Source organism: Convolutriloba macropyga, chromosome 7 (assembly GCF_964194025.1).
Source record: "Convolutriloba macropyga chromosome 7, txConMacr16.3, whole genome shotgun sequence".
NCBI lineage: Eukaryota > Metazoa > Xenacoelomorpha > Acoela > Convolutidae > Convolutriloba > Convolutriloba macropyga.
The window spans coordinates 35604053-35626903 of NC_134474.1; the positions used below are offsets into that span (position 1 = coordinate 35604053).

The following is a 22851-nucleotide window of genomic DNA, read 5'->3' on the forward strand; positions in this document are numbered from 1 at the left end:
AATTTGTCATGGAGTTGTCTCATGTGAATTTTCTATGCTGCTCTTTTTCATACTATTGCAATCAAAATTATCATGTTAATTATAAAGCTTTCAAAACGAGCATGCTTTGGAATTGAGGCGCCACCTGTTTTGCAAAGACAAGCTAACTTTTCTATTATTTGCCTAATGTTCAGCTCTTCATAGAAACTTCTGTAACTTTTATTATGTGCTGTGCGTCATTAGCGATCCCAGCTCAATCTATGGTTTAACATAAATTTTGATTACTTTGAAATCACAAATTTCAAATAGCATATTAAAGCTCTTTCTCAATTGTGTAACGCTTTTTGCTTCATCGTTGACAGAACATCTCTGTAGTCACGAAGTCAGTCAGTTAATCAGAATTGCATTTGGTACACTTCTGGTGCAACCCAGCAAATTTCTGAACTCAGGGACAATTTAGCCCTAAAAGAACTGGAACATAATTTTTTGATAACTGCTATCCTAGTGGTCGCTCTGTTCCCAATTAGAAGGATGATCGCTTAAGATTCTGTTAAAAACTTCCTTCCGAAGTTTCAAAAATTGCATAATTATCTCATTTATTGCCCAAAACCTTGAAAACCATTTTGAACATTGAGCTGCACAATGCGCAACGGTATTCAGACACAATGATATCAATGCATAACTTTTGATGAAAACTTATAAAATTGTAGTTTTGTTTTCAGGTTTGATAATTGTTACGACCCTTGAGACAGGGAGGAACTGTATACTCCAATGCAGGCTTTTATTCACTCAATTTTTACCGATTGGTATATTCATCGGAAATAGCTGTAATTGGTATCATTAGAAAGCCCATACAGCGTAGACTATGGAAACAAAAGATTTTTTCGAATATCGTTTTCTAGAGCAAGTTATCGAAGTTTAAATTTTTGTGAATATCGAGACTGGTTTGCGTTAATTCGATTCAGAATTTCAAGAAGTTTGGCCTAAAATTTATTCAATTTTCCTGAAATATGTTAAAATTGTTACCAACACTGTAATTGGTTTGATTATCATCAAAAATTGTCCGAAATAAGCATTTTTAGTCCACTTTGATTAAATTTGCCGGAAGTGCACACCCCAATGCAATAAAACAATCTTTGTGAATTCAAAAAGGTTCTAGTCCTACTTCCATTTCCATTTGAAAACCTCTGTAATTAAAGTTTTTCCGAACTTTTATCGATGATTATCAGAAAAATAGAGATTTTTTTAATCTATACTAACATTTTTTTTAATAATTATCTATGTCTATACCATTCGAAACAATTAACTGTGCTAAAGTAACGTACAGCAGTAGCAAGACTAGGTTTGGTCTAATCTTGGACTGCTTCAATCCAAAAATAATTAGGATTGTAATAGGTCGGTCTTATTTAAAAAATTGATCTTTTTTATGTTAATTAGAGAACAGAAAAATTCAAACTGATGCTCAAGGATGATAGGTCCAATCGGCTACCTAAGCAGCTACATTTTTCAATCTAGGTTTATACTCGAAATCTTGTGGTAGTTTTGAATTTTAAATTTACTTAATTATTAGATAACCAAGGGCTTTTTTTGAACTTTGCCATTGCTTTCTGTTAATTTGGTCAACTAGTAGCTTAGTGTAGGCAGAGAAAGAAAAGTTCTACTTTCATATGAAATAAAATTTGCTCTTAATTGCGGTTTTATGCGTTAAGTTATGTTTTTCGGGCTTTGACACTAGCAGAGTTCTCAAAAGTTTTTAGGTTTTGACCATTCTCGTGAATTTTTTTTCACATAGTCATTTTATTGGCAGTTCGCATAACACTTTACTGGCTTTTGAAAAAAGGCAAAAGTGAACTGATCAAATTCTTTAAAGGCACAGATTATGATTTTAATGGTTTGGACATCAATTTCTCAAAGAATTATTATGATTTTTCTTAACTTTCGTCTTTAAATTAATTTTTACTTTGTCTTTTAGTCGTATGATTTTCTTGAAGAAGGACAAGTCTCATTGGCTTCTTTGGGAGGTCAGATGAGCCTATATTCAGATTTGAGTAGATAGCTGTTGGCTTTCATGACCTTGAAAAAATTGTTTAAATATATCAATTTCTAACTTCGCATTTTTTCTTTGTGTGTAATTGCCACCTAGTCGCGTTAATTACAAACCACATGTGACATTATTGGCGTCAAGAAAAAACGCAATGGTACAATGTCTAAAGTTTTTGAAGAACTTGTTATGACTTGACTGAATTCGACACGGTTTTTTCGCAAAAAAAAACAAAAATTAATTTTTGAATTTATCTATATTTGACGTTCTTGTTGTAAAAGTAAGTCATTTTGGATTAGTTACAGGTCTCAATGTCTTCTTTTGGACAAATAAGCAAACCTATTTCACAGTTTCTTTGTAGCTAATGGCTTTCATGACTTTGAAATTAATAGTTTTTGAAAAACACAAAATCATTTATTTTTACCCATTTTTCTCTTTTTTCAATTTTTTTTACCTATTCTTGTTAATGGGAGATCCCAAACCACTTTATTGTCATTCGAAGAAGGCGCAACTGAATATAATTTGAGGGGAAGAATATAGCTTTTGGCTTCGACGGCGTTTTCAATTGAATTATTATCTATTTTTTGCCTATTTTGTAACCGCAAAAATTGAATAAAAACAAATCTTAATACCCCCAAATAGGCATCGCTGATAGTAATAGATTTGGAGATAACTTGAGTTGATATCTTATGGTTTTCAGTTTTCTGAAATTGATTGTTTTTCAAAATAAAAGCGAATTTATTAACGTTGCTGTTTTTGTTCTTTTTTGCTTAATGGTAACCAAGCCTTATTATGGTGCCATATATTTTCTAGTAAAGTACTAGTTATCTTGTTCAGTTTCAGTTTTATTTGACGCTATCTTGACTTTGTTTTTGAGCTTTTTAAAAAAATGGACATAAAGTTTGGATATAATTAACTTTTGTTGTTGATGTTGTTTGATTTTGTTGTTGGTCTTGCCTCACTTTCTTAATAATGACATATCCCATCAATTTAATGCGGCATTTTTTACTCCATTGAAGTATTTGCGTTGGAGGCGATATTTTTGTTCATACATCAATTTATTGAAAATCAATTGAATTCCTGGGGGTTTTCAACGTGTTCCTCCTTTGGTAGACAATGATGCCAAGAATGTGGATGAGCGGGGTCGGAACTTTACGTGCAAGCGCACGTTTCCGGGCCTCCTTGTTGAATCTCGGAACCAGTTATTCACCTCATTCAATTCACATTTTTTTAATTAAATGCAATTTTGCAAGAGTCGTGATAAATAGACCTTAGTAAGTTACCACATTATTAAATATACCACATTATTGCAAAAAAGTGCAAGTTATCCAATCTAGTCCGCCTTGAGCTCTTGTGCAGCGTGCAGTAACAACCCCTAAATTAATCCGCTAATCTTCTAATTGAGGCAGCCTCTTCTTTGTTCTCTGGAACAAAGCTTGTTTCAAGAAATTTTTTTCACGTCTACTAATTTAGCATTTGAGAAAATGAATATCCGATATTTTTCAATGCACTTTGGAAAATTTTGGTTAAAATTCGTTCTCTTTTCGTATCTTTATAACGCTCATTTTCCATTCATTTTTGGCAATTCGTTCTAATCGAACCCGATCATTTCTGACAATTCTCTGTTAAAATTTCAATCCAATTTTTTTTATAATCGGCTTGCTTAAAGCTAAAAAAGATTTAATCATACTTTTCGATGACTCGGTGAACAAAAATTCACGACACCATCCATTTAATTTGCATGTCCTCAATTTTTGTGAAGAAGATCCCGAATTGGGCAATCTACTCGGAACTGTGGGAATGGGCTCAACTTCTACGAAAGAGAATTCACCCGCGAACACGTTGAGGGAGGCAGTACTTTACGAGAGTGTTTTCGAATCTTCACTCGAGGGTGACAATTCATTTTGTGAGCCTGGTACTATTTGCACTGATTGTGTTCGGAAGAACACTAATATTTGTTTGTATGACGATGGGTCACCGTTGTACGAGTTTGAATGCCAGCTGAAGGTATAGTGAACGGGTATTCTCAACATTTTTCTATGGAATATTGAAATAGAAAACCCTAGCCGATATCTAGACTAATGAAAATGCTGCCTTTGATCGCAATTGTCCGTGAAAACCCATGCTCGACCAAAAAGGGCTATGAAAACATTTGTTTTGACTTTGGCGAGAACCCCGACTTTAGATAGACTCAGAATTATATCCATGGATACATGCCATTTTAAAATTTCTTATGTTAGTACGTGGGATGCATCGCAGAATTCTCTAGGCCTTCTCCATCTGAGTCCTCCCTTTACCCACCCCACCCCGCGCGCTTCCGAAAGATTTGTCGTTAATAGTGGTAATTACCAGGTAAATTTTCTGGTTATTTCCCACTTTTCCAACCAAATATTTTCTGGTACACTCATCAAATTGGTTCCAGCAAATACTGGTAAATTCCTCGTAAATTTATTGTTCTTTTCCCGCATTTCCTGGTATTTCCCGGAAGCGCTACTGAACTTCCTGATATTTTCCTAAAAAATATCTCAATTATCCCGAGAGTTTGCGGGAAATATTCCAGAAAATCCGGGTACTTTCGTCGAGAAATTCTAATCAATTTTGATTCGTGGCGTGAGTTCTACTAATTATCCCACCGGAATACTTCCAGGGAAATGCAAATACTACCGGGTACCGTTTTCCAAATTTCCAGCACACATTTTATAAATTTTCCAAAAACAATTTTCTGTTTTCGTATTTGCTGCCTATTAATCGCCCTTAAACTTTTAATTAAATATAAAATTCGACTTTATGCAAGCCACTCCAGTACTTCTCAATCGTTTTCTTATAATTCGGTGACAATCATTGATTTATGCCCATCCCATTGCTTGAGATGCACGCTCTGGTCTCATCAGTAAAAAAAATTCTGCCGACAAGAGAAGGGTTCCACGAGCATATTAAAAAAACAAACCGACTAACATTGGACGAATTGCTCTTGAACGAGAGGCAGGGCAAACATTTTAGAGAAAAAGAAACTTTTATCGTGCAAAAAATTTTAACTGAGCAGGTGATCGAACGCGCACCATCTCGAACGTTTGTATGAGACATTAACTTCTACGCTAAAAGGGCTATATATGGTCATCGCTAACAATCGCATTTATAACAGCAACAGACTTGATTTCTGAATGCGCGCAATTCAAATCAATCAATCAATGAAATCAAAACGTCAATTGTGAAAAATTCACTCAAGAATTGAAATAAAAATATATTTGCATAAAAAGAGACAAAAGTTGAGAAAAATTGCTTCAAACTTGATCCGAGAGTAACTAAACACTGTTTTGCCGAAAGACACTTTCTTTTTGTCTTCAAGATAACTTTCTCTGCAGCGTTTTTCAAGAAAACTACATCTGTTTAAAGCTCTTCTGACTGTATAACTCGCATTTTGATGCAGTCGTGATCCCGAAACTATTCTCAAGTAATATTTTGATGCATGCTGTGCTCATGATCTCTATTATAATTTGGATTGATAATGTTAATTTGCAAACAACGTACCCTAACAAATTGAGAAATAGTAAAAGAACAGAGCCTTTTGATCATAATTTTTGTGGAAGCGTAAAATAAGCATGAAATAAGCATTTTAAGATTTCGAAATTTTATGATTTCTTGCGACACCATATCGCAATTGGACATTTCTGCGCACGGATCGTGCTCAAAGAGGAGAAATTAAGCTCTGTATAACTTTTGGTAACAAGGTGTGCAAAAACATTAACTTCAACGTTTCCCTCTTAAAATTGTGTAACATGGGCTTTCTTATTAAAAAGAAGACAAGCTAGACTGCGGAGTTCGTCGAACATTTTCTTAATCTTGAATCACTGCGAAACTTTTTGAGTGTCTCTTTATATATCAAATAATGGAACGCAGTAAAACCAGCGAAAAATTAGCAAGCAACAATATGGATTCGAGAGGAAAACCTCAAATTATGCAGTATTATATTTAGTTCAATTATTACATCATTCGGAGCAGAACAGGAGCTAAATACTCAAATGGGTTTTTTTTGTTCAGTCAACTTTGACCGATCGATCAATTCATCGTAGAGAGTTGTGAGTGGTATCATTAAAAAGCCCGTCCAGCGTAGAATATGGAAATAAAAAGATTTTCCTGAGTTTCGTTTTCTAGAGCCAGTTATCGATGTCTAAATTTTTGTGAAAATTATACCGATTTACGCTAATCTCATTCACATTTTCCGAAATTTTCGCCTAAAATTTCTTCAATGTTGCTAAAATTTGATAATTTTTTATAAATTGGTGTTGTTGGTTTTATTTTTAAAGATAAAAAAGTATTGTTGACTGTTTTGATTTCTTTGTTTGGCAAAAATTTTTATTTGTTTGGCTAAATAATTCAAATTTAAAAGTTTTGCATCAAAAACAACACAAATTAAGCTTTTTCAGTCCATTTGCCGGAAGTACACACCTCCAAAACAACTAATACAATCTTTGTAAAGTCAAAAGGAAGTTAGCCCTAGTTTATCTTCAATTGAGAGTGCTCGGTAATTAAATTTTTTGCCATTTTTTGCTAACTTTACTCGTTGATTATCGAAAACTCAGCATTTGTTTTTCTTTTTTTAACTAACAACTTTTCTATATCTACCACATTCAAAAAAATAAGTGTTCCTAGTGGACGAACAGCATTATCAGGGCTAATTTTGGACCAAACTTGGACTGTTACAATCCAAAAATAATTCGAGTTTTAATCAATCGGTCTTTTTTTTAAATTAAACTAGTCGATCTTTCATCTAAGAAATTATCTAGATCTATAGCATCCGAAAAAAATGGGTGTTGCTAATGGACAAAAAACGTTAGCAATTCTAGTTTTGGACCAACTTTGAGCTGTTACAACCCAAAAATAATTCGGATTGTAATCAGTCGGTCTTTTTTTTTAAAAAAAAATTGATGTTTTTAATATTAATTGAGGAACATAAAATTTCAAATCAACGCTCACTGGTAATAGATCCAATTAGCTTCTTAAGAAGATCCAATTAATGTATCTAGTTTTCTAATTGAAATATTATGGTCTTTTCGGCTTTTAAATATATTTGTTTTTTAAATAAATAATGGGATATAGAGATTTGTCTATTTTTTTTCTTAATTTGTTCAACCTCTAGCAAAGTGTCACCAAACAATGAATGTTTCTTCTTTCTACTGAAATATCTTTGTTGCGGTTCTACGCCTTAAGTTTTGGTTTTTCTGGCTGTTCTTTCTTACTACTAGATTTCATAGTTTTTTTTTATTTTTAAGCATTTTCCCATTTCTCACGTCTTCTCGTTTTGTCACATTTTTAACAATCACATATCACATAATTGGCGTTCAAAATAAGTTACAAATTATCACTTCAAATTTCTTAAAGGTTTTGATCATCCTTTCAACCGCTTCGACCCGACATTCTCAAAAAATGTGAATTTTTTCAATTTTGTCTTTAACTATCGTTTTTGACTCTGTCTTTCTAGTCGTATGTAATCTGCTGTATGATTGCAGTATTCATTGGTTTTTTTATAGATGAGCCAATATTCTGATATTAGTAGATAGCTGATGGCCTTCATGACTTTGAAAACAATTGATTTCGAAAATAAGAAAAAACACTATTCAATTTCGCACTTTAGTGTTTTTTATTATCTATTTGTTACCTAGTTTTGTTAATTAGAGGTCATATATAACGTAACTATTGTCAAGGAAAGGTGTCACAACGGATTGGTGTCAAAAAATCTATTTTTTTAAAAGAAAATTTGTTTGACTTTACTGGCTTCGACATCGGTTTTTCACAAAAAAGTAATTAAATTTTCGACTTTTGTCATATTTGACGTTCTTTTTGTAGACGTAAGACACATTCTGTATAACTACAGGTCTCAAACGCTTTCCTTAGACGAATTATTTCATTTTGTTGCTAACGGTTTTCTTGACCGTTGAAATATTTTTTCTTCGAAAAATAAAAAAGTAACACTTTCTTCATTTTTTCTTTTTTGTCTTCTTGTTACATAGTCTAATTAATCAGAGGTATTATATCACAAAATCGGTGTTCGTAGAAAGCGCAATCAAACACATTCTGAAAGAAAAATATGACTTTAAAGATTCGACAAAGTTTGCGAGTTTTATTTGAGTTTTTGTTGTCTATAATATTCTTTTTATACAAAACTTGAATAATGACAGGTCTTAATGCCCTCCTATAGACGCATAAGAAATCATAAACTTGAAAACAGTTTTCAGTTGATTTTTTATGGTTTTCATTATTTTGAAATTGATTGTTTTAATGAGTATAAGCGAATTTTTTAAATTCACAGTTTTTGTTCTTTTTGTCTAATTATTAACGAGCCTTATTATGGACTGGTTCCATATCATTTCTAGTAAATTAAAAGTTACTTCAATTAGTTTCAGTTTTATCAGACGGTATTTTGACTTTGTTATTAAGTTTTTCCTAAAAATTCGTCATAAAGTTTGGGATGTAATTAATGTTTTTTGTTGTCATTTGACTTTGCTGTTCGTCTTGACTAACTCTCTTAATAATGGTATAATGGTAGGTCTCATCAATCTAATGCCTCATTTTTTACTCCACTCAGTTGTTCTTTTGGAGGCTACTTTTTTGTTTTTAAACCAACTTTTTGAGAAATACTTGAATTTCCAGAGGTTTTTTATCTGTTCCTCATTTGGTAGACAAGTATGCCAAAATTTTGGATGAGCGGGGTTGGAACCTTATGTGCGATCGCACATTACCAAGCCTGCTTGTTGTTATGTACAACTTTATGGCAAAACGTTTTACGTTTTTGTTTATCGAATACAGTGCATTCCGGAAGAAAATGAGGGGGGATTCGCGAGGAAATATGGATTCGAGAGGAAAACTTCAATTTAAGCAGTATTATACTTAGTACAATTATTTTATCATGCGGAGCACAAAAAGAACTATATACTCAAATAGGTTATTTTTGTTCAGCCAATTTTGATCGATTGGTAAATTCATCGCCGAGAGTTGTAATTGGTATCATAAAAGCCCGTTCAGCGTAGAATATGGAATTAAAAGGACTTTCTTTATTTTCGTTTTCTAGGGCGAGTTATCGATGTCTAAATATTTGCCCATAAAAGTCAAATTTACGCTTATTTTATTCAAATTATCCACAGATCTTGCCTGAAAGTTTATTACAATTTTTAAAAATGGTCGTGTTGATTTTAAGTTAATGACAAAAAGTAAGGTTGACTATTTTGATTTATTTGTTTGGCAAATGTTTAGGCTAAAATATTTCAAAATTAAATCTTCTCATCAAAAACACCACAAAATAAGCTTCTTCAGTCCAATTTGATTAAATTTGCAGGAATTAGAAACCCAAAAACAACTAACACAACCAATGGTAAATTCATTTTCCATTGAGTGTGCTCTGTATTTAAAATTTTGTTGTCTTTTTGCTAATTTTACTCGTTGATTATCAAAACGCTGCTTTTATGTCTGATCCTTTAACTAACAAAGTACGTAGATCGATAGCATTCAAAACGATTGAGTGTTCTTGGTGGACGAAAAGCGTTAGCAGGGATAGTTTTCGAGCAGCCTTGGAGTGTTACAATCCAAAAATAATTCAGACTAAAATCAGTCGGTCTTTTTAAAAAAAACTTGATCTTTTTCATTTTCATTACAAAAGAGAACATTTCAGATCCAAGCTCACTGGTGATAGGTCCAATTGGCTTCCTAAGCTGCTCCGAATTAATAAGTAAAAGCTTTTGAGTTTTAAAAAATTAATGGCTTATTGAGATTTGCCTCTATTTTTCTCTTAATTTGGGTCAATTTGTAGCTTAGTGTCAGCAAAGAAAAAATGCTTCTTCTTTCTACTGAAGTAAAATATAATCTTTATTGCGGCTTTATTAAATTTCATTTTTTTTAAATTTTGCCATTCGCCCATTTTTCACGTCTTATCATTTGGTCACATTATTGACAGTTCATATATGACATAAATGGCGTTCAAAATAAGGCACAATTGAAATTCATATAGTTTAAAGATTAATATTAATGTTTTAACGGTTTGGACACGACTCTCTGGAAGAATTTAATTGAATTTTTAAATTTTGTCTTTAACTGTCATTTTGACTTTGTCTTTTTAGTCGTATGAAACTTGCTGTATAAATACGGTCTTGATTGGTTTCTTTTGGAAGAATAGGTGAGTCGATTTTCTGATTTTAGCAGATAGCTGATGGTTTTCATGACTTTGAAAACAATTGTTTTCAAAAATAGGGAAAAAAAACATTTTTCAGTTTCGCACTTTTGGTGTTTCTTTATTGTCTGTTTGTTACTTAGTATGTTTAATTACAGGTCATATATAACGTTACTGTTGTCACGGGAAGGTGTAACAAGGGAGTGGTGTCACAAAATCTATTTTTTAAATAAAATTCGTTTGACTTTAATGGCTTCGACACTGGATTTCACAAAAAAAGTAATTAAATTTTTAATTTTTGTCATATTTGACGTTCCTTTGAAGAGGTAAGACATTTTCTGGATAATTACAGGTCTCAAAGGCTTCTTTTGGACGAATAAACGAACCTATTTAATTATTTCATTTTGTAGATTATGGCTTTCATGACTTTGGAAACAATTTTTCTGCGAAAAATACAAAAGTATTACTTAATTTTGCCATTTTTTTTCTTTTTGACTTCTTCTTGCCTAGTCTCATTAATGAGAGGTCACGTACAACATTATCGGTGTTCGAAGAAGGTGCATGCAAACATATTTTGAGGGATTTTGAGGGATATTTTGGATTTACATTTTCGACATATTTTGAGGGATATTTTGGATTTACAGGTTCGACAGCGTTTTCTGGCAAGTTAAATTGAATTTTCGTTTGTTGTCTCTTTGTTGTTTTTTTTATAACCGCACAAAAATTGAATTTTGACAGGTCTTAATGCCCTCCTACAAAAACATAAGTAATCATGAACCTGTGAGCTTTTTCAGTTGATTTCTAATGGTTTTCATTAATTTGAAATTTATTGTTTTTAAAAATAAAAGCGGTTTTTTTAACTTCACTGTTTTTGTTCTTTTTTGTCTAATTGTTACCGAGCCTTAATATGGACTGGTCCCATATCTTTTCTAGTTAAGTAAAAGATACTTTGTTTAGTTTCAGTTTTATCTGGCGGTATTTTGAATTTGTCACTAAGTTCGTTTTGAAAATGGTCATAAATTTTTGGATGTAATTAAAGCTTTCTGTTGTTATTTGATTTTGCTGTTAGTCCTGACTTGCTTTCTTAATAATGACAGATCTCATCAATCTAATGCTTTATTCTCTCAGTTTTTGCTTTGGAGGCTATCTTTTTGTTCATACACCAATTTTTTTGAAAAAGACTTGAATTTATAGGGGTTTTTATCTGTTCCTCATTTGGTGGACAGTTATGCCAAAATTGCGGAGAAACGGGGTCAGAATCTTAGGTGCGATCGCACATTACCGAGCCTGCTTGTTGCTATTTACAACTTTATGGCAAAACGTTTCACGTTTTTTTTATTGAACACAGCGCATTCAATAAGAAAAAGAGAGGGGGGAGGCGTGGGGGTTGAACGGGGGGGGGGGGGGTCATATTGTTTCTATTTTCTAAAAAAATGGATTATAATTATAAACTGCAACCTCGGTTTCTTGTTGTCCATATCCAGCTGAATAAAAAGAAGACGAAAATGGTTTCTGCAATACATTCAAATTTCAATTCCGCAGTCAAATGAAAACTTTTCTAAACTTTATATGAGACATTTTGCAGCACTTTATTAGGTAGAATAATGTGAACATGCTAGAGATCTTTTCATGAAGATAAAAAATTCTGCCATTCAGATGTCTGGTAGAATTATTATCACATGAGTTTTCGTTCTTTTAGTCTCGCAGGCTTCGGTTAGCGAAAAAGAAAAGTTATCTAAGGAAAAATTAATCACAAGTATCTAGTTTTACATTGAAATTTTTCGCAGGGTTTCAAAATTATTAAAGGAAATGAAAAAGATAGTTTTGAAGGTAAATTTTTTATTTACTTTATTTTGGTACAAATATGTTGAACTATTCAATCATTATAAAAAAATGTTCAGCTTTTGCCTTGCAAAATTACATATTTCTATTTCCTAAAAATCAAACAAAAGTGATTTTTTACGTCTGTTTTGGTATCAACTTCGGGTTTCTTATTCAAACATTCCACTTAAACCGTTATTCACAACCGTTATTTTTAATGTTATGAGGTTTACAACAGACAATCTAATTTAAACAATAAATTAAGGGTATTTATCAAAAAACTGTACAAGTCACAGGTTTTTATAAAATTTTGATGAATAGAAAACTTTGGAGCAAAACCACCCGGATCGAGGTTTGGTTTAAAAATAAAATAAGATTAGCGGTGAATAGCGGTAAAAAAACTTTTTTCACCGCAAAGCTCCCGCATCTCCAGCGTTGAATGCTGTGAAAGCGGTGACTTTTTGAGGTTTTTAGCGGTGAAATATTTTTTTCACATCATTCACCGAATTTCTTACAAAAAAGAAACTGCCGTACACGGGTTTGAACCTGTCACCTCCTGCATGTCAACAACTTCTTATTCCACTGCCCCACCTTTCACTTACTTAAATACTATTTCCTGTGAATAAATTTTATTTTCACCCCCATTCTGCTGTTAGCTGTGAAAAATTTTGTTTCACCGCTTAAGCAGTGAAAAATAATTTTTAGCGTTTAATTTTTTTTTCACCGTATTCACCGCATTGAGCATAAATATTATACTTTTTACACAAATTCACCGCAAAACTTACATCGTTTTGCGATTTTTAGCGGTGACGACTCGGCCCGGGCAAGAATATGTGTGTTCTGTAGTGGCGTGTACTGCCCGGGTCGAGGTATCACCGCTAAAAATCGTTAAAAGATGTAAGATTTGCTGTGAATTTGAGTAAAAAGTGTAAGATTTGCGCTCAATGCGATGAATGTGGTGAAGAAGCGGTGAAAGAAAATTTTTCACCGCTACCAGCAGAATGCGGTGAAAAAAATTTACTGCTACCAGCAGAATGCGGTAAAAAAAATTTCACCGCTAAAATTGCCAATATTTTATTAAATTATTCACTACTAATTTCAACACTTATCTTAAATTCACAGGAAATATCATTGGACTAGGTCACAGATGGAGCAGTGGAATAAGAAGTTGTTGACATGCAGGAGGGGAGAGGTTCGAACCCGTGTACGACCGTTTCTGTTTCGTAAGAAATCCGGTGAATGCGGTGAAAAAAATTTTCACCGCTAAAAGCCGCAAATCTTACAAAAATTCACCGCATTCAACGCTAAAAGATGCGGGCGCTTTGCGGTGAAAAAAGTATTTTTTCACCGCTATTCACCGCTAATCTTACATTATTTTTTGATCAAACCTCGACCCGGGTGCACTGTTTGTGGTTGAGCGTACAACTATATTAATGCCGCCAACAGAGAATTAGTCCTATGGGTATCGAAACGTATATACAGAAACTTTTCAAAATGTTATTAAAGGTTGTTATCTCGAGGCGGAAGCAAAATTTGAAAACTACGAAAAAAAAACATTTGATGTGTGATTTAGGTACCAAAATGTTTGTATGGGATAGCAAGCTACTATATACAAAACACGGCCAAACCAGACGAATTATGCACTGCTGGGAGTGTCTTCACACGGATATCATATCACGAACATTGGATAATGCAGATCATGAGTAAACGCTAAGATTCTTCTCTTATACTCTTTATGAACAATTTCTTTGTGTGCTTGTCTTTAATCTCTCTAGAAAGTAGATTCCGACTCATATTTTTCTATATTTCTTAAATCTGTACAAGTGCATCCCTGGCAGACAAAAAAATGTTCTAATTAGACTTTCATATCATGGAGCATAGTTTTCTTAATTCAAAAAAAATCACAAATTTGTCACAGAAGAAATTTGCCCTTTCATATACGAAAGTTCTAAAATAACGAATCCTCCATAAACCGAAAAAGAGCCATTTGAAATGTTTTGGTTTCTGCATGATTTTCGCTTTGTTTGTCACTGGTTTTGAATTCAACCGAAACAAGGAGGCTCGTTAATGTGCGTTTGCTTATGATGTTCCAACCTGAGCTCGTCTAATTTTGTGACTTAATTGACAACCAAATGAAGAAATAATCAAAAATAGATAATTGAGTTTAAAAAATCGTCACACACCTAAACTGCTAATTGAAAAACATACACGAGATCTGCCATTAAAAAGACTACGAGAAAAAAAACTACAAAAAAAGCAAAATTAAAAATTTCAAGTCAAAAACTCAATATTAAATTTAAAAGCACATAGTAACTACGTCAAAATGCAATAAGATAAAATCTCAGCAACACAAACCTAATTTTTCTTAACTAAACAGCAGATGGAACTTTTCCTTAATGAGACTGGGCAACAAGTAGTCAAAAAGAAGAAATAACGAGGCGAAAATCAAAAATAATTAAACATTTTTTAAATCAAAAAACTAAAAACGTATTAAAAATCATTACCGTGTAAGAGAATAGTTCATGAAAAATTTACCAAAGACTCATCTTTCGTTAGACTAAGCCATTGAAACGGACTAAGGAAGCGTAAAAACTCGAAAAAAAAAATTAAACAATTTGCGAAAACACAAATTTTTGAAGCCATTTGAATCCTTAATTTTTATCTGAATCTTTAATTTGTTATTTATGCAAATTCAGCTGAAATTAAACTGAAAAACTAATTAAGGTCAATTGGGCCCTATATGAAAATCATTGGGATCTGTTATTGCGCGAATGTGCTAAAAGAAAAGAAAAAGAAACAAAATTAATGACTACTCACAAAAGTGTTATGAAAATGCATATTGTCCAACAAACAGATTATCAGTTACGAAATAAAATCAATAGACAAATTAACTTTTTTTAGTAAAGGAATTGGACTGGACCTCTCAATGAAGGAATTGAGTTACAAAAACTGAAAAAGTTTAAAATCTATTTGAAAAGGAACAATAACACAAAGTTTAAGACTTTTCGCTATAATCTGCCTGAAATGAGTCAGATTCAATCCTCAATTAGAAACTTCTGAAGCCTCCCAACATCTTACCACTACATAATGAATACAAAACAGACAAAAAAGCAAACTCAAAAAAAATTGAAGAAAAAATTTGTCGAATCCATTGAAAATGAATTTTTCATTAAAAAGTGTTCTATTCTTTATTAATTATTGAACAAAAATGGGATTCGTTTTTTAACTATATGAATTTTCAAAAAATCAACAAAAATGAACAAATATTTCGAAATCACGACATTTTTTGAGAAAACCGGTAGTATAAACGGTATTAAAATCAACAGCTTTCAACAGATGTCAATAAATACGATAAGCTATGCTTCGATGGGAAGGCCTTGATGTCTGTAGTTCATCAGTTATCAATAAAACGAAACAATAGGTCTTTTGACTTTGAAAGCAACAACAAATATAGGCAAAGATGAAAAATTGATAGAAAAGGGGGAGAAGAAAGTGTCGAAGCATTTAAACCTTAAGCTTTTCTCTGAAATCTTTATCTATGATTCACTGAACGCCTTCTCTAAGCCATTGTAACTATCAATATTAGCATAATGTTGTATGATTTCAAAGGGAACCAAAACTATGAAAAAAAGCATCCAAAAACTTAAAAACATGAAAACTCGTGGTATCGACGTGATAAAACCAACAGTTAGGAGATAAAACCACTAACCAGATTAATTTGGGTTGCAGCAGATTTGAAGGGAGTCTTGTCCTTACTGAGAGCGACCAACAATTCACAAATATATATTTAAGATTGGTTAGTGTTCAAAAAAAGTCAAAAATTTATTTTTTTTAAGAGTTAACAGCTATTAGTTGTCCACTCAAAGCGATAGATAGGATCACTTAGAGCTAATTATGAAGCCCATTAACCTTTTAGTCTACACGTCTATGCCAAAGAACTCAGAATCGAAGCCAAAAATGAACCCATCCTTGAAATTGAACTTTTTGTTCATTGGGCATCATTTGACTGTAAATGAGATTTATCAATAAAAGAACCTCGTTATCAAAAAGTGACTAGTCTCTAAGAGACTTTAACAAAAACCAAAATAAGAAAAGTTTTCAATAAAAACAGCTCTCTAAAATGGAATTCTTCGAATTTTTTTGTAATAAACCTCCCTATCAGACCAAAACTAGCCCTTTTGTCGACTTTCCTCTACTAGAAACACAAAGTTAATTCAATTTGTAGCTTGAATTGTACTTTTGAATTAATATTTTTATAGAAAAATTTTAAATTGAACAAAAATTGCGCTAAAAGTGAATAAAATCATTGCAAAATATCCTGTGTTCACACAAAACTTTAATCCTCGATAACTCATCAAAAAAAACTAAAGTCCAAAAAAATCTTGTTACTTCCCAGTTCTAGGCTGGACGAGCTTTTTAAAGATACCACTAACATTTCTCTACGATGAGTATATCGATCGGCCAAAATTGGCCGAAGAAAAAAACCCATTTGTTTACGTAGTTCCTCCTCCCCCCACAAGTGGGGTCGAAAAAACAATTTAATTTTTATAACTTGCCTTTATGAAGGTTCTGTGACTGGAGTTTCTCATAGACGTCACAAGAAATTTTGTAATTTTACAATTTTTTCAGCTATGATGTCAATCAAGGAATGATATATCGTCTTGCAAAAGTTTAATTCTGAGATCTTGCAGGATGATCATTCATCATGCAAGATTAAATTGCGAACGTGCAAATTATTTAAACAAATTTAAGCATGATCAGCATGTTACAAAAAGGTTTCCCATAACAATTTTTTTCTCACAATGGTAAAATCATTACCGTTTAAGAGAATAGTTCATGAAAAATTTACCAAAGACTCATCTTTCGTTAGACTAAGCCATTGAAACGGACTAAGGACGCGTAAAAACTCGAAAAAAAATTAAACAATTTGCGAAAACACAAATTTTTGAAGCCATTTGAATCCTTAATTTTTATCTGAATCTTTAATTTGTTATTTATGCAAATTCAGCTGAAATTAAACTGAAAAACTAATTAAGGTCAATTGGGCCCTATATGAAAATCATTGGGATCTGTTATTGCGCGAATGTGCTAAAAGAAAAGAAAAAGAAACAAAATTAATGACTACTCACAAAAGTGTTATGAAAATGCATATTGTCCAACAAACAGATTATCAGTTACGAAATAAAATCAATAGACCAATTAACTTTTTTTAGTAAAGGAATTGGACTGGACCTCTCAATGAAGGAATTGAGTTACAAAAACTGAAAAAGTTTAAAATCTATTTGAAAAGGAACAATAACACAAAGTTTAAGACTTTTCACTATAATCTGCCTGAAATGAGTCAGATTCAATCATCAATTAGAAACTTCTGAAGCCTCCCAACATCTTACCACTACATAATGAATACAAAACAGACAAAAAAAGCAAACTCAAAAAAAATTGAAGAAAAAATTTGTCGAATCCATTGAAAATGAATTTTTCATTAAAAAGTGTTCTATTCTTTATTAATTATTGAACAAAAATGGGATTCGTTTTTTAACTATATGAATTTTCAAAAAATCAACAAAAATGAACAAATATTTCAAAATCACGACATTTTTTGGGAAAACCGGTAGTATAAACGGTATTAAAATCAACAGCTTTCAACAGATGTCAATAAATACGATAAGCTATGCTTCGATGGGAAGGCCTTGATGTCTGTAGTTCATCAGTTATCAATAAAACAAAACAATAGGTCTTTTGACTATGAAAGCAACAACAAATATAGGCAAAGATGAAAAATTGATAGAAAAGGGGGAGAAGAAAGTGTCGAAGCATTTAAACCTTAAGCTTTTCTCTGAAATCTTTATCTATGATTCACTGAACGCCTTCTCTAAGCCATTGTAACTATCAATATTAGCATAATGTTGTATGATTTCAAAGGGAACCAAAACTATGAAAAAAAGCATCCAAAAACTTAAAAACATGAAAACTCGTGGTATCGACGTCATAAAACCAACAGTTAGGAGATAAAACCACTAACCAGAATAATTTGGGTTGCAGCAGATTTGAAGGGAGTCTTGTCCTTACTGAGAGCGACCAACAATTCACAAAAATAAGTTTAAGATCGTTTAATGTTCAAAAAAAGTCAAAAATTTATTTTTTAAGAGTTAACAGCCATTAGTTGTCCACTCAAAGCGATAGATAGGATCACTTGGAGCTAATTAAGAAGCCCATTGGCCTTTTAGTCTACACGTCTATGCCAAAGAACTCAGAGTCGAAGCCAAAAATGAACCCATCCTTGAAATTGAACTTTTTGTTCATTGGGCATCATTTGACTGTAAATGAGATTTATCAATAAAAGAACCTCGTTATCAAAAGTGACTAGTCTCTAAGAGACTTTAACAAAAACCAAAATAAGAAAAGTTTTCAATAAAAACAGCTCTCTAAAATGGAATTCTTCGAATTTTTTTGTAGTAAACCTCCCTATCAGACCAAAACTAGCCCTTTTGTCGACTTTCCTCTACTAGAAACACAAAGTTAATTCAATTTGTAGCTTGAATTTTACTTTTGAATTAATTTTTTTATAGAAAAATTTTAAATTGAACAAAAATTACGCTAAAAGTGAATAAAATCATTGCAAAATATCCTTTGTTCACACAAAACTTTAATCCTCGTTAACTCATCAAAAAAAACTAAAGTCCAAAAAAATCTTGTTACTTCCCAGTTCTAGGCTGGACGAGCTTTTTAAAGATACCACTAACATTTCTCTACGATGAGTATATCGATCGGCCAAAATTGGCCGAAGAAAAAAACCCATTTGTTTACGTAGTTCCTCCTCCCCCCACAAGTGGGGTCGAAAAAACAATTTAATTTTTATAACTTGCCTTTATGAAGGTTCTGTGACTGGAGTTTCTCATAGACGTCACAAGAAATTTTGTAATTTTACAATTTTTTCAGCTATGATGTCAATCAAGGAATGATATATCGTCTTGCAAAAGTTTAATTCTGAGATCTTGCAGGATGATCATTCATCATGCAAGATTAATTTGCGAACGTGCAAATTATTTAAACAATTTTAAGCATGATCAGCATGTTACGAAAAGGTTTCCCATAACAATTTTTTTCTCACAATGGTAGATCTTAATGATCATTATAAATGAAGTTTTTGTTTTTTGAGCAAATTAGACAAGTAAAAAAAGCAATTTGTACTCATTTCTTAACTAAGAGAACAGTTAAAGAGAATAAACTCATAACTTTCTTAAATAGTAGTATTCGACGAAGAATTGTAATCAAAATATGATATTGTTCACATGCCAATCAAAACGAAGGAACAGTTCGAGTTCAAAGTTTTTTTGAAGCTGTTTAGCGCTTGACTTCTAAGATCGATGTGTTTCATTCTCTCAATAGAGCAAAACAGCACTCATAAACAAAATTTCTTCCAAACTTTTGCAGCAAAAAGCATCGGTTGTCTATACAAAAAATGCGCAAATAAACCATTTTTTTGACAAGTTAGTCCACAAGAAACGGTGTTTGCAATAATAGAGAAGGCAAATAAAATGAATTAGCTATAAAAATTTAGAGGCGACGCTAAACAGTAAAAAAAAATAAATTTGGACTATTCAAACAACTAACTGCATTACAATCAACCAGGCAAACAATTGAAAAAAAAATGAACAGCTTTACTTGTTTTATAATCATTGGTCCACCTCATTGGTTTAACTCGTGTTGTGAAGTTTAAGATGCTACAAATTTATTTGGTTTTGAGTTATCCAACAAAATAAAACTTTTATTTAGTTAAATCACTTTCTATAGCTTCTAGGTTTCTCTGCAAAATACAATCAAATGACATAAAGCGGGGATATTTAGGTGTTGATAAGTAAGTAATGTTAATAGAGAAGTATGTTAATAGTGAAGTGCTGCAGAGGACCACTGTTCCCTAGATATCTCCCAAATTATTTCCCATGAAGTATATAGGAGGGGGAAAATTACATGGTAGTACTCCAACGCTTTCTTGAATAGAAAAAATTCAATTTTAAGTTTATCATTTCCACAGGAGAACGAACGCCAATAGTAGAGCACAGCTGAAACATTGAAAGATAAATGGAGGATTAGCTACTAGTTACGCTTTCCCCTATTTTTGGAGAATAAGCAGTTTTTTTGGTAAAGCTACATTTCAGTTAAAATTGGCAAACCCAAAAATGGGAAATGCATTGCCATTTAAATTGGGTTATTCATTGATCAATTTGTGAGCCTAAAATTCCAGGCAAAAGCGATTGTTGAGTTTTCCCTCTGAAATCTTTTAGTTAAAAAATTTGTCGTCTCAGAAATATTTAACAAAAAATCAGAAATATTTGACTATCAAATCGCACTTTATTACTAAACAACTAAAGATCATATTTTTTCGTCAATATACGAACATTGAAACTGAATCAGTTAGATAGAATTTTAGTAGTACTTCCCATTTTAAAATTTCAGGATCCAGCTAGTTATATGATGGTTTTAAAATTAAAGTCACCCTTGAGAAACCCTCAAAAATCTGACTTGAAGCCGATTTGTCGAATAACTTCGATTGGATGATAAAAACGGTGTGTTAATTTTTTAGTCAACTCTGGCTGCAATTACAACAGTTTAATTATGGCTTCCTCCATTGATGTTCATAGTAGATTATTTTCTTTGAACAGTCTTCATACAGTAACAATGGCGAGGAAAAAAACTGACCAAATGATAATTGCCAGGAGATAGACGAAAAACTTAATTAGTGCTGAAGCTCTACTTTGGGATTAGACCAGCTTTTTAACACCACTCGTTTCTTTCGTTCTTCATATAGCAACGGTGCTGTGAAAAAGATATTCCATCTCATAATAAGGCTTCAGCTCAACCCGTGTCGAGATGTCAGCGCCGTTTCAGCGCATTATTTTGTAAGAAGTGCGCTGAATGTGCTAAAATTATGTAAGAAATGAGTTGAATGCGCTGAATTGCGCTGAAATGAGCTGAAATACGCTGATTTTTCAATTTTGTCAGATGAAAAGTTGTAAGAAATTTATTCGAAATTCAACGCATTTCTTAAAATTATTTAGTGGATTTAAAAGCTTTTTGACACCGATTCCTTAATTCCCAACCATTTAATTTTCCTTATTTAACGATTAACTTTTGTTTAAAAAATGCGCTGAAAAGCGCTGAAAATATGTAAGAAATGCGCTGAAAATTCAGTGCATTTCTTACATAATTTCAGCGCATTTATTCCTAAACTGTCTATTGCTATAAAATCACACTAAATTGGAGGAATTTCAGGTATGCATGGCGCAGTGGATTGAGTGAAGGCTACGGCACCGGAGAGAAGGGTTCGATTCGCAGTGATAGCTCGGTGATTTTTGAAAGCTCGGTGATTTTCAGCCTTTTTCTTGCAAAGTTTCAGCGCATTTGAGCACAATTCAGCGCATTTTTAAGTAAGGTCTTTTGCGCTGAAATTTTTGAAAAATCAGCGCATTTCAGCGCATTTCTTACATAGTTTTTCTCGACCCGGGAAAATCGGAGCAACATCTGGAAGCCAACAATTTATTTCAACGGTAAACTACGCATCTGTTGCCATCGCATCGATAGTTGAATAAATCTATTGTTGCACGTGGGCATTATGGGTAACATTATTTATCAAAAATTTGTTTTCTACAGCTACACAATTTTTTCGAAGTTAAAAAGAAATACTCTTCGGAATTTTGTCTCATGAGTTCTCAAATAAAAACAATAATCGTCAAAACCTCGGAAACTTGACAATTTTGCATTAAATTTGTATCCGGTGTAGATTTCCTTAGTTTACGTTAAAATGGCATAAGCAGATACAGCAAGTAAGTTAGATACTCTGAGTTGGGTTATTTTAGTTAAGTCAAATTAAGTTAAGCATTTCAATTATGCAAGCCTAAATTTTGAAGTGAACTAGATATTTTAAAGAGAAATCGAATTTGGAATTGAAGTGAAGAAACTTAGTTTTACCAGAGATAAACTGATCTATTATTTTTATGAAATTACCACCAACAGATCACTCCCCCCTTAGCTAGTTACATTAAGAGGACGTTAAACAAATTTTAATGGCAAGTACAAAGAATGGTCCTCTCAAGCTCGTATAGTTTCCCGCCCAATCCAACCAACCGGCCCCGAGTTGTTAACACCGCAAGTAACGTGATTTGAAGGTTTTTAATAATTTTGCTTAAAAAAAGACTTCCTGAATCAAAGATGAGAGTTAAAATGGATTCAAAACGAATAAGCATGCCGTGTTATTGAATCTAGTGCCAAGAGATATGGGTTTAAGTGGTTTTTGAATTTTTTAATGCAGAAAAAATTGGTATATTTTCAAGTAAAGCTTATTAGCACTTGATTTTGAAATGAGAATTTCTCGACAACTTGAAATCACATTGACCTGAGAGTTTGTAATACAATAATATCAACGCAGGAAATCCGAATTTGGAGTCGAATTTGACACCGCACCAACCCCAACGGAGCCACGGCACGCCAGTGCTGCAAAAATTGAACTGCTCATGGAGTATTGGTAGTAGCCTCATGAGTTTTGGAGGGTTAGAGTACCTGTAACAGGGCTTTTAAATTGTCCTATTTTTAATTTTCAGGTGCGACTGAATGTTGGTGCTTCGGTATGACCCGAGTGCCGAAAACCGGTAATTGGTGTTTTGGAGTGGCCAAATGACTTTGAAATGGCAATAATATCATAATCTAAGACAGTTAGTGACAAAAAAAGCCAACCCGGTCAATTTTGGAGAAGTCGGATTTTTAGGGTTTCGGCATCCACAACTCCTTAAAAAATTTTCAAACAGAAACGGCTCTAAACGAATAATGCTAGGAAAAAATTTTGGCATGCAACTAG

General features: G+C 32.7%; 1 protein-coding gene across 1 annotated transcript; it reads left to right on the forward strand.

The window, feature by feature from the left end:
• The first annotated feature begins 3772 nt into the window (after nucleotides 1-3772).
• LOC142342232 (uncharacterized) lies at nucleotides 3773-13874 on the forward strand. Its single transcript, XM_075393490.1, has 2 exons — nucleotides 3773-4027; nucleotides 13573-13874. Exons 1-2 carry the CDS (start codon nucleotides 3821-3823, stop codon nucleotides 13711-13713), a joined length of 348 nt encoding a protein of 115 aa, XP_075249605.1. The 5' UTR covers nucleotides 3773-3820; the 3' UTR covers nucleotides 13714-13874.
• Nucleotides 13875-22851: the final 8977 nt, after the last annotated feature.

Coding starts and splice junctions, on each gene's coding strand:
- LOC142342232 (XM_075393490.1), top strand. CDS start 3,821: ATGGGCTCAACTTCTACGAAAGAGAATTCACCCGCGAACACGTTGAGG. Junction 4,028..13,572: donor AGTTTGAATGCCAGCTGAAG/GTATAGTGAACG, acceptor TGTGTGATTTAG/GTACCAAAATGTTTGTATGG.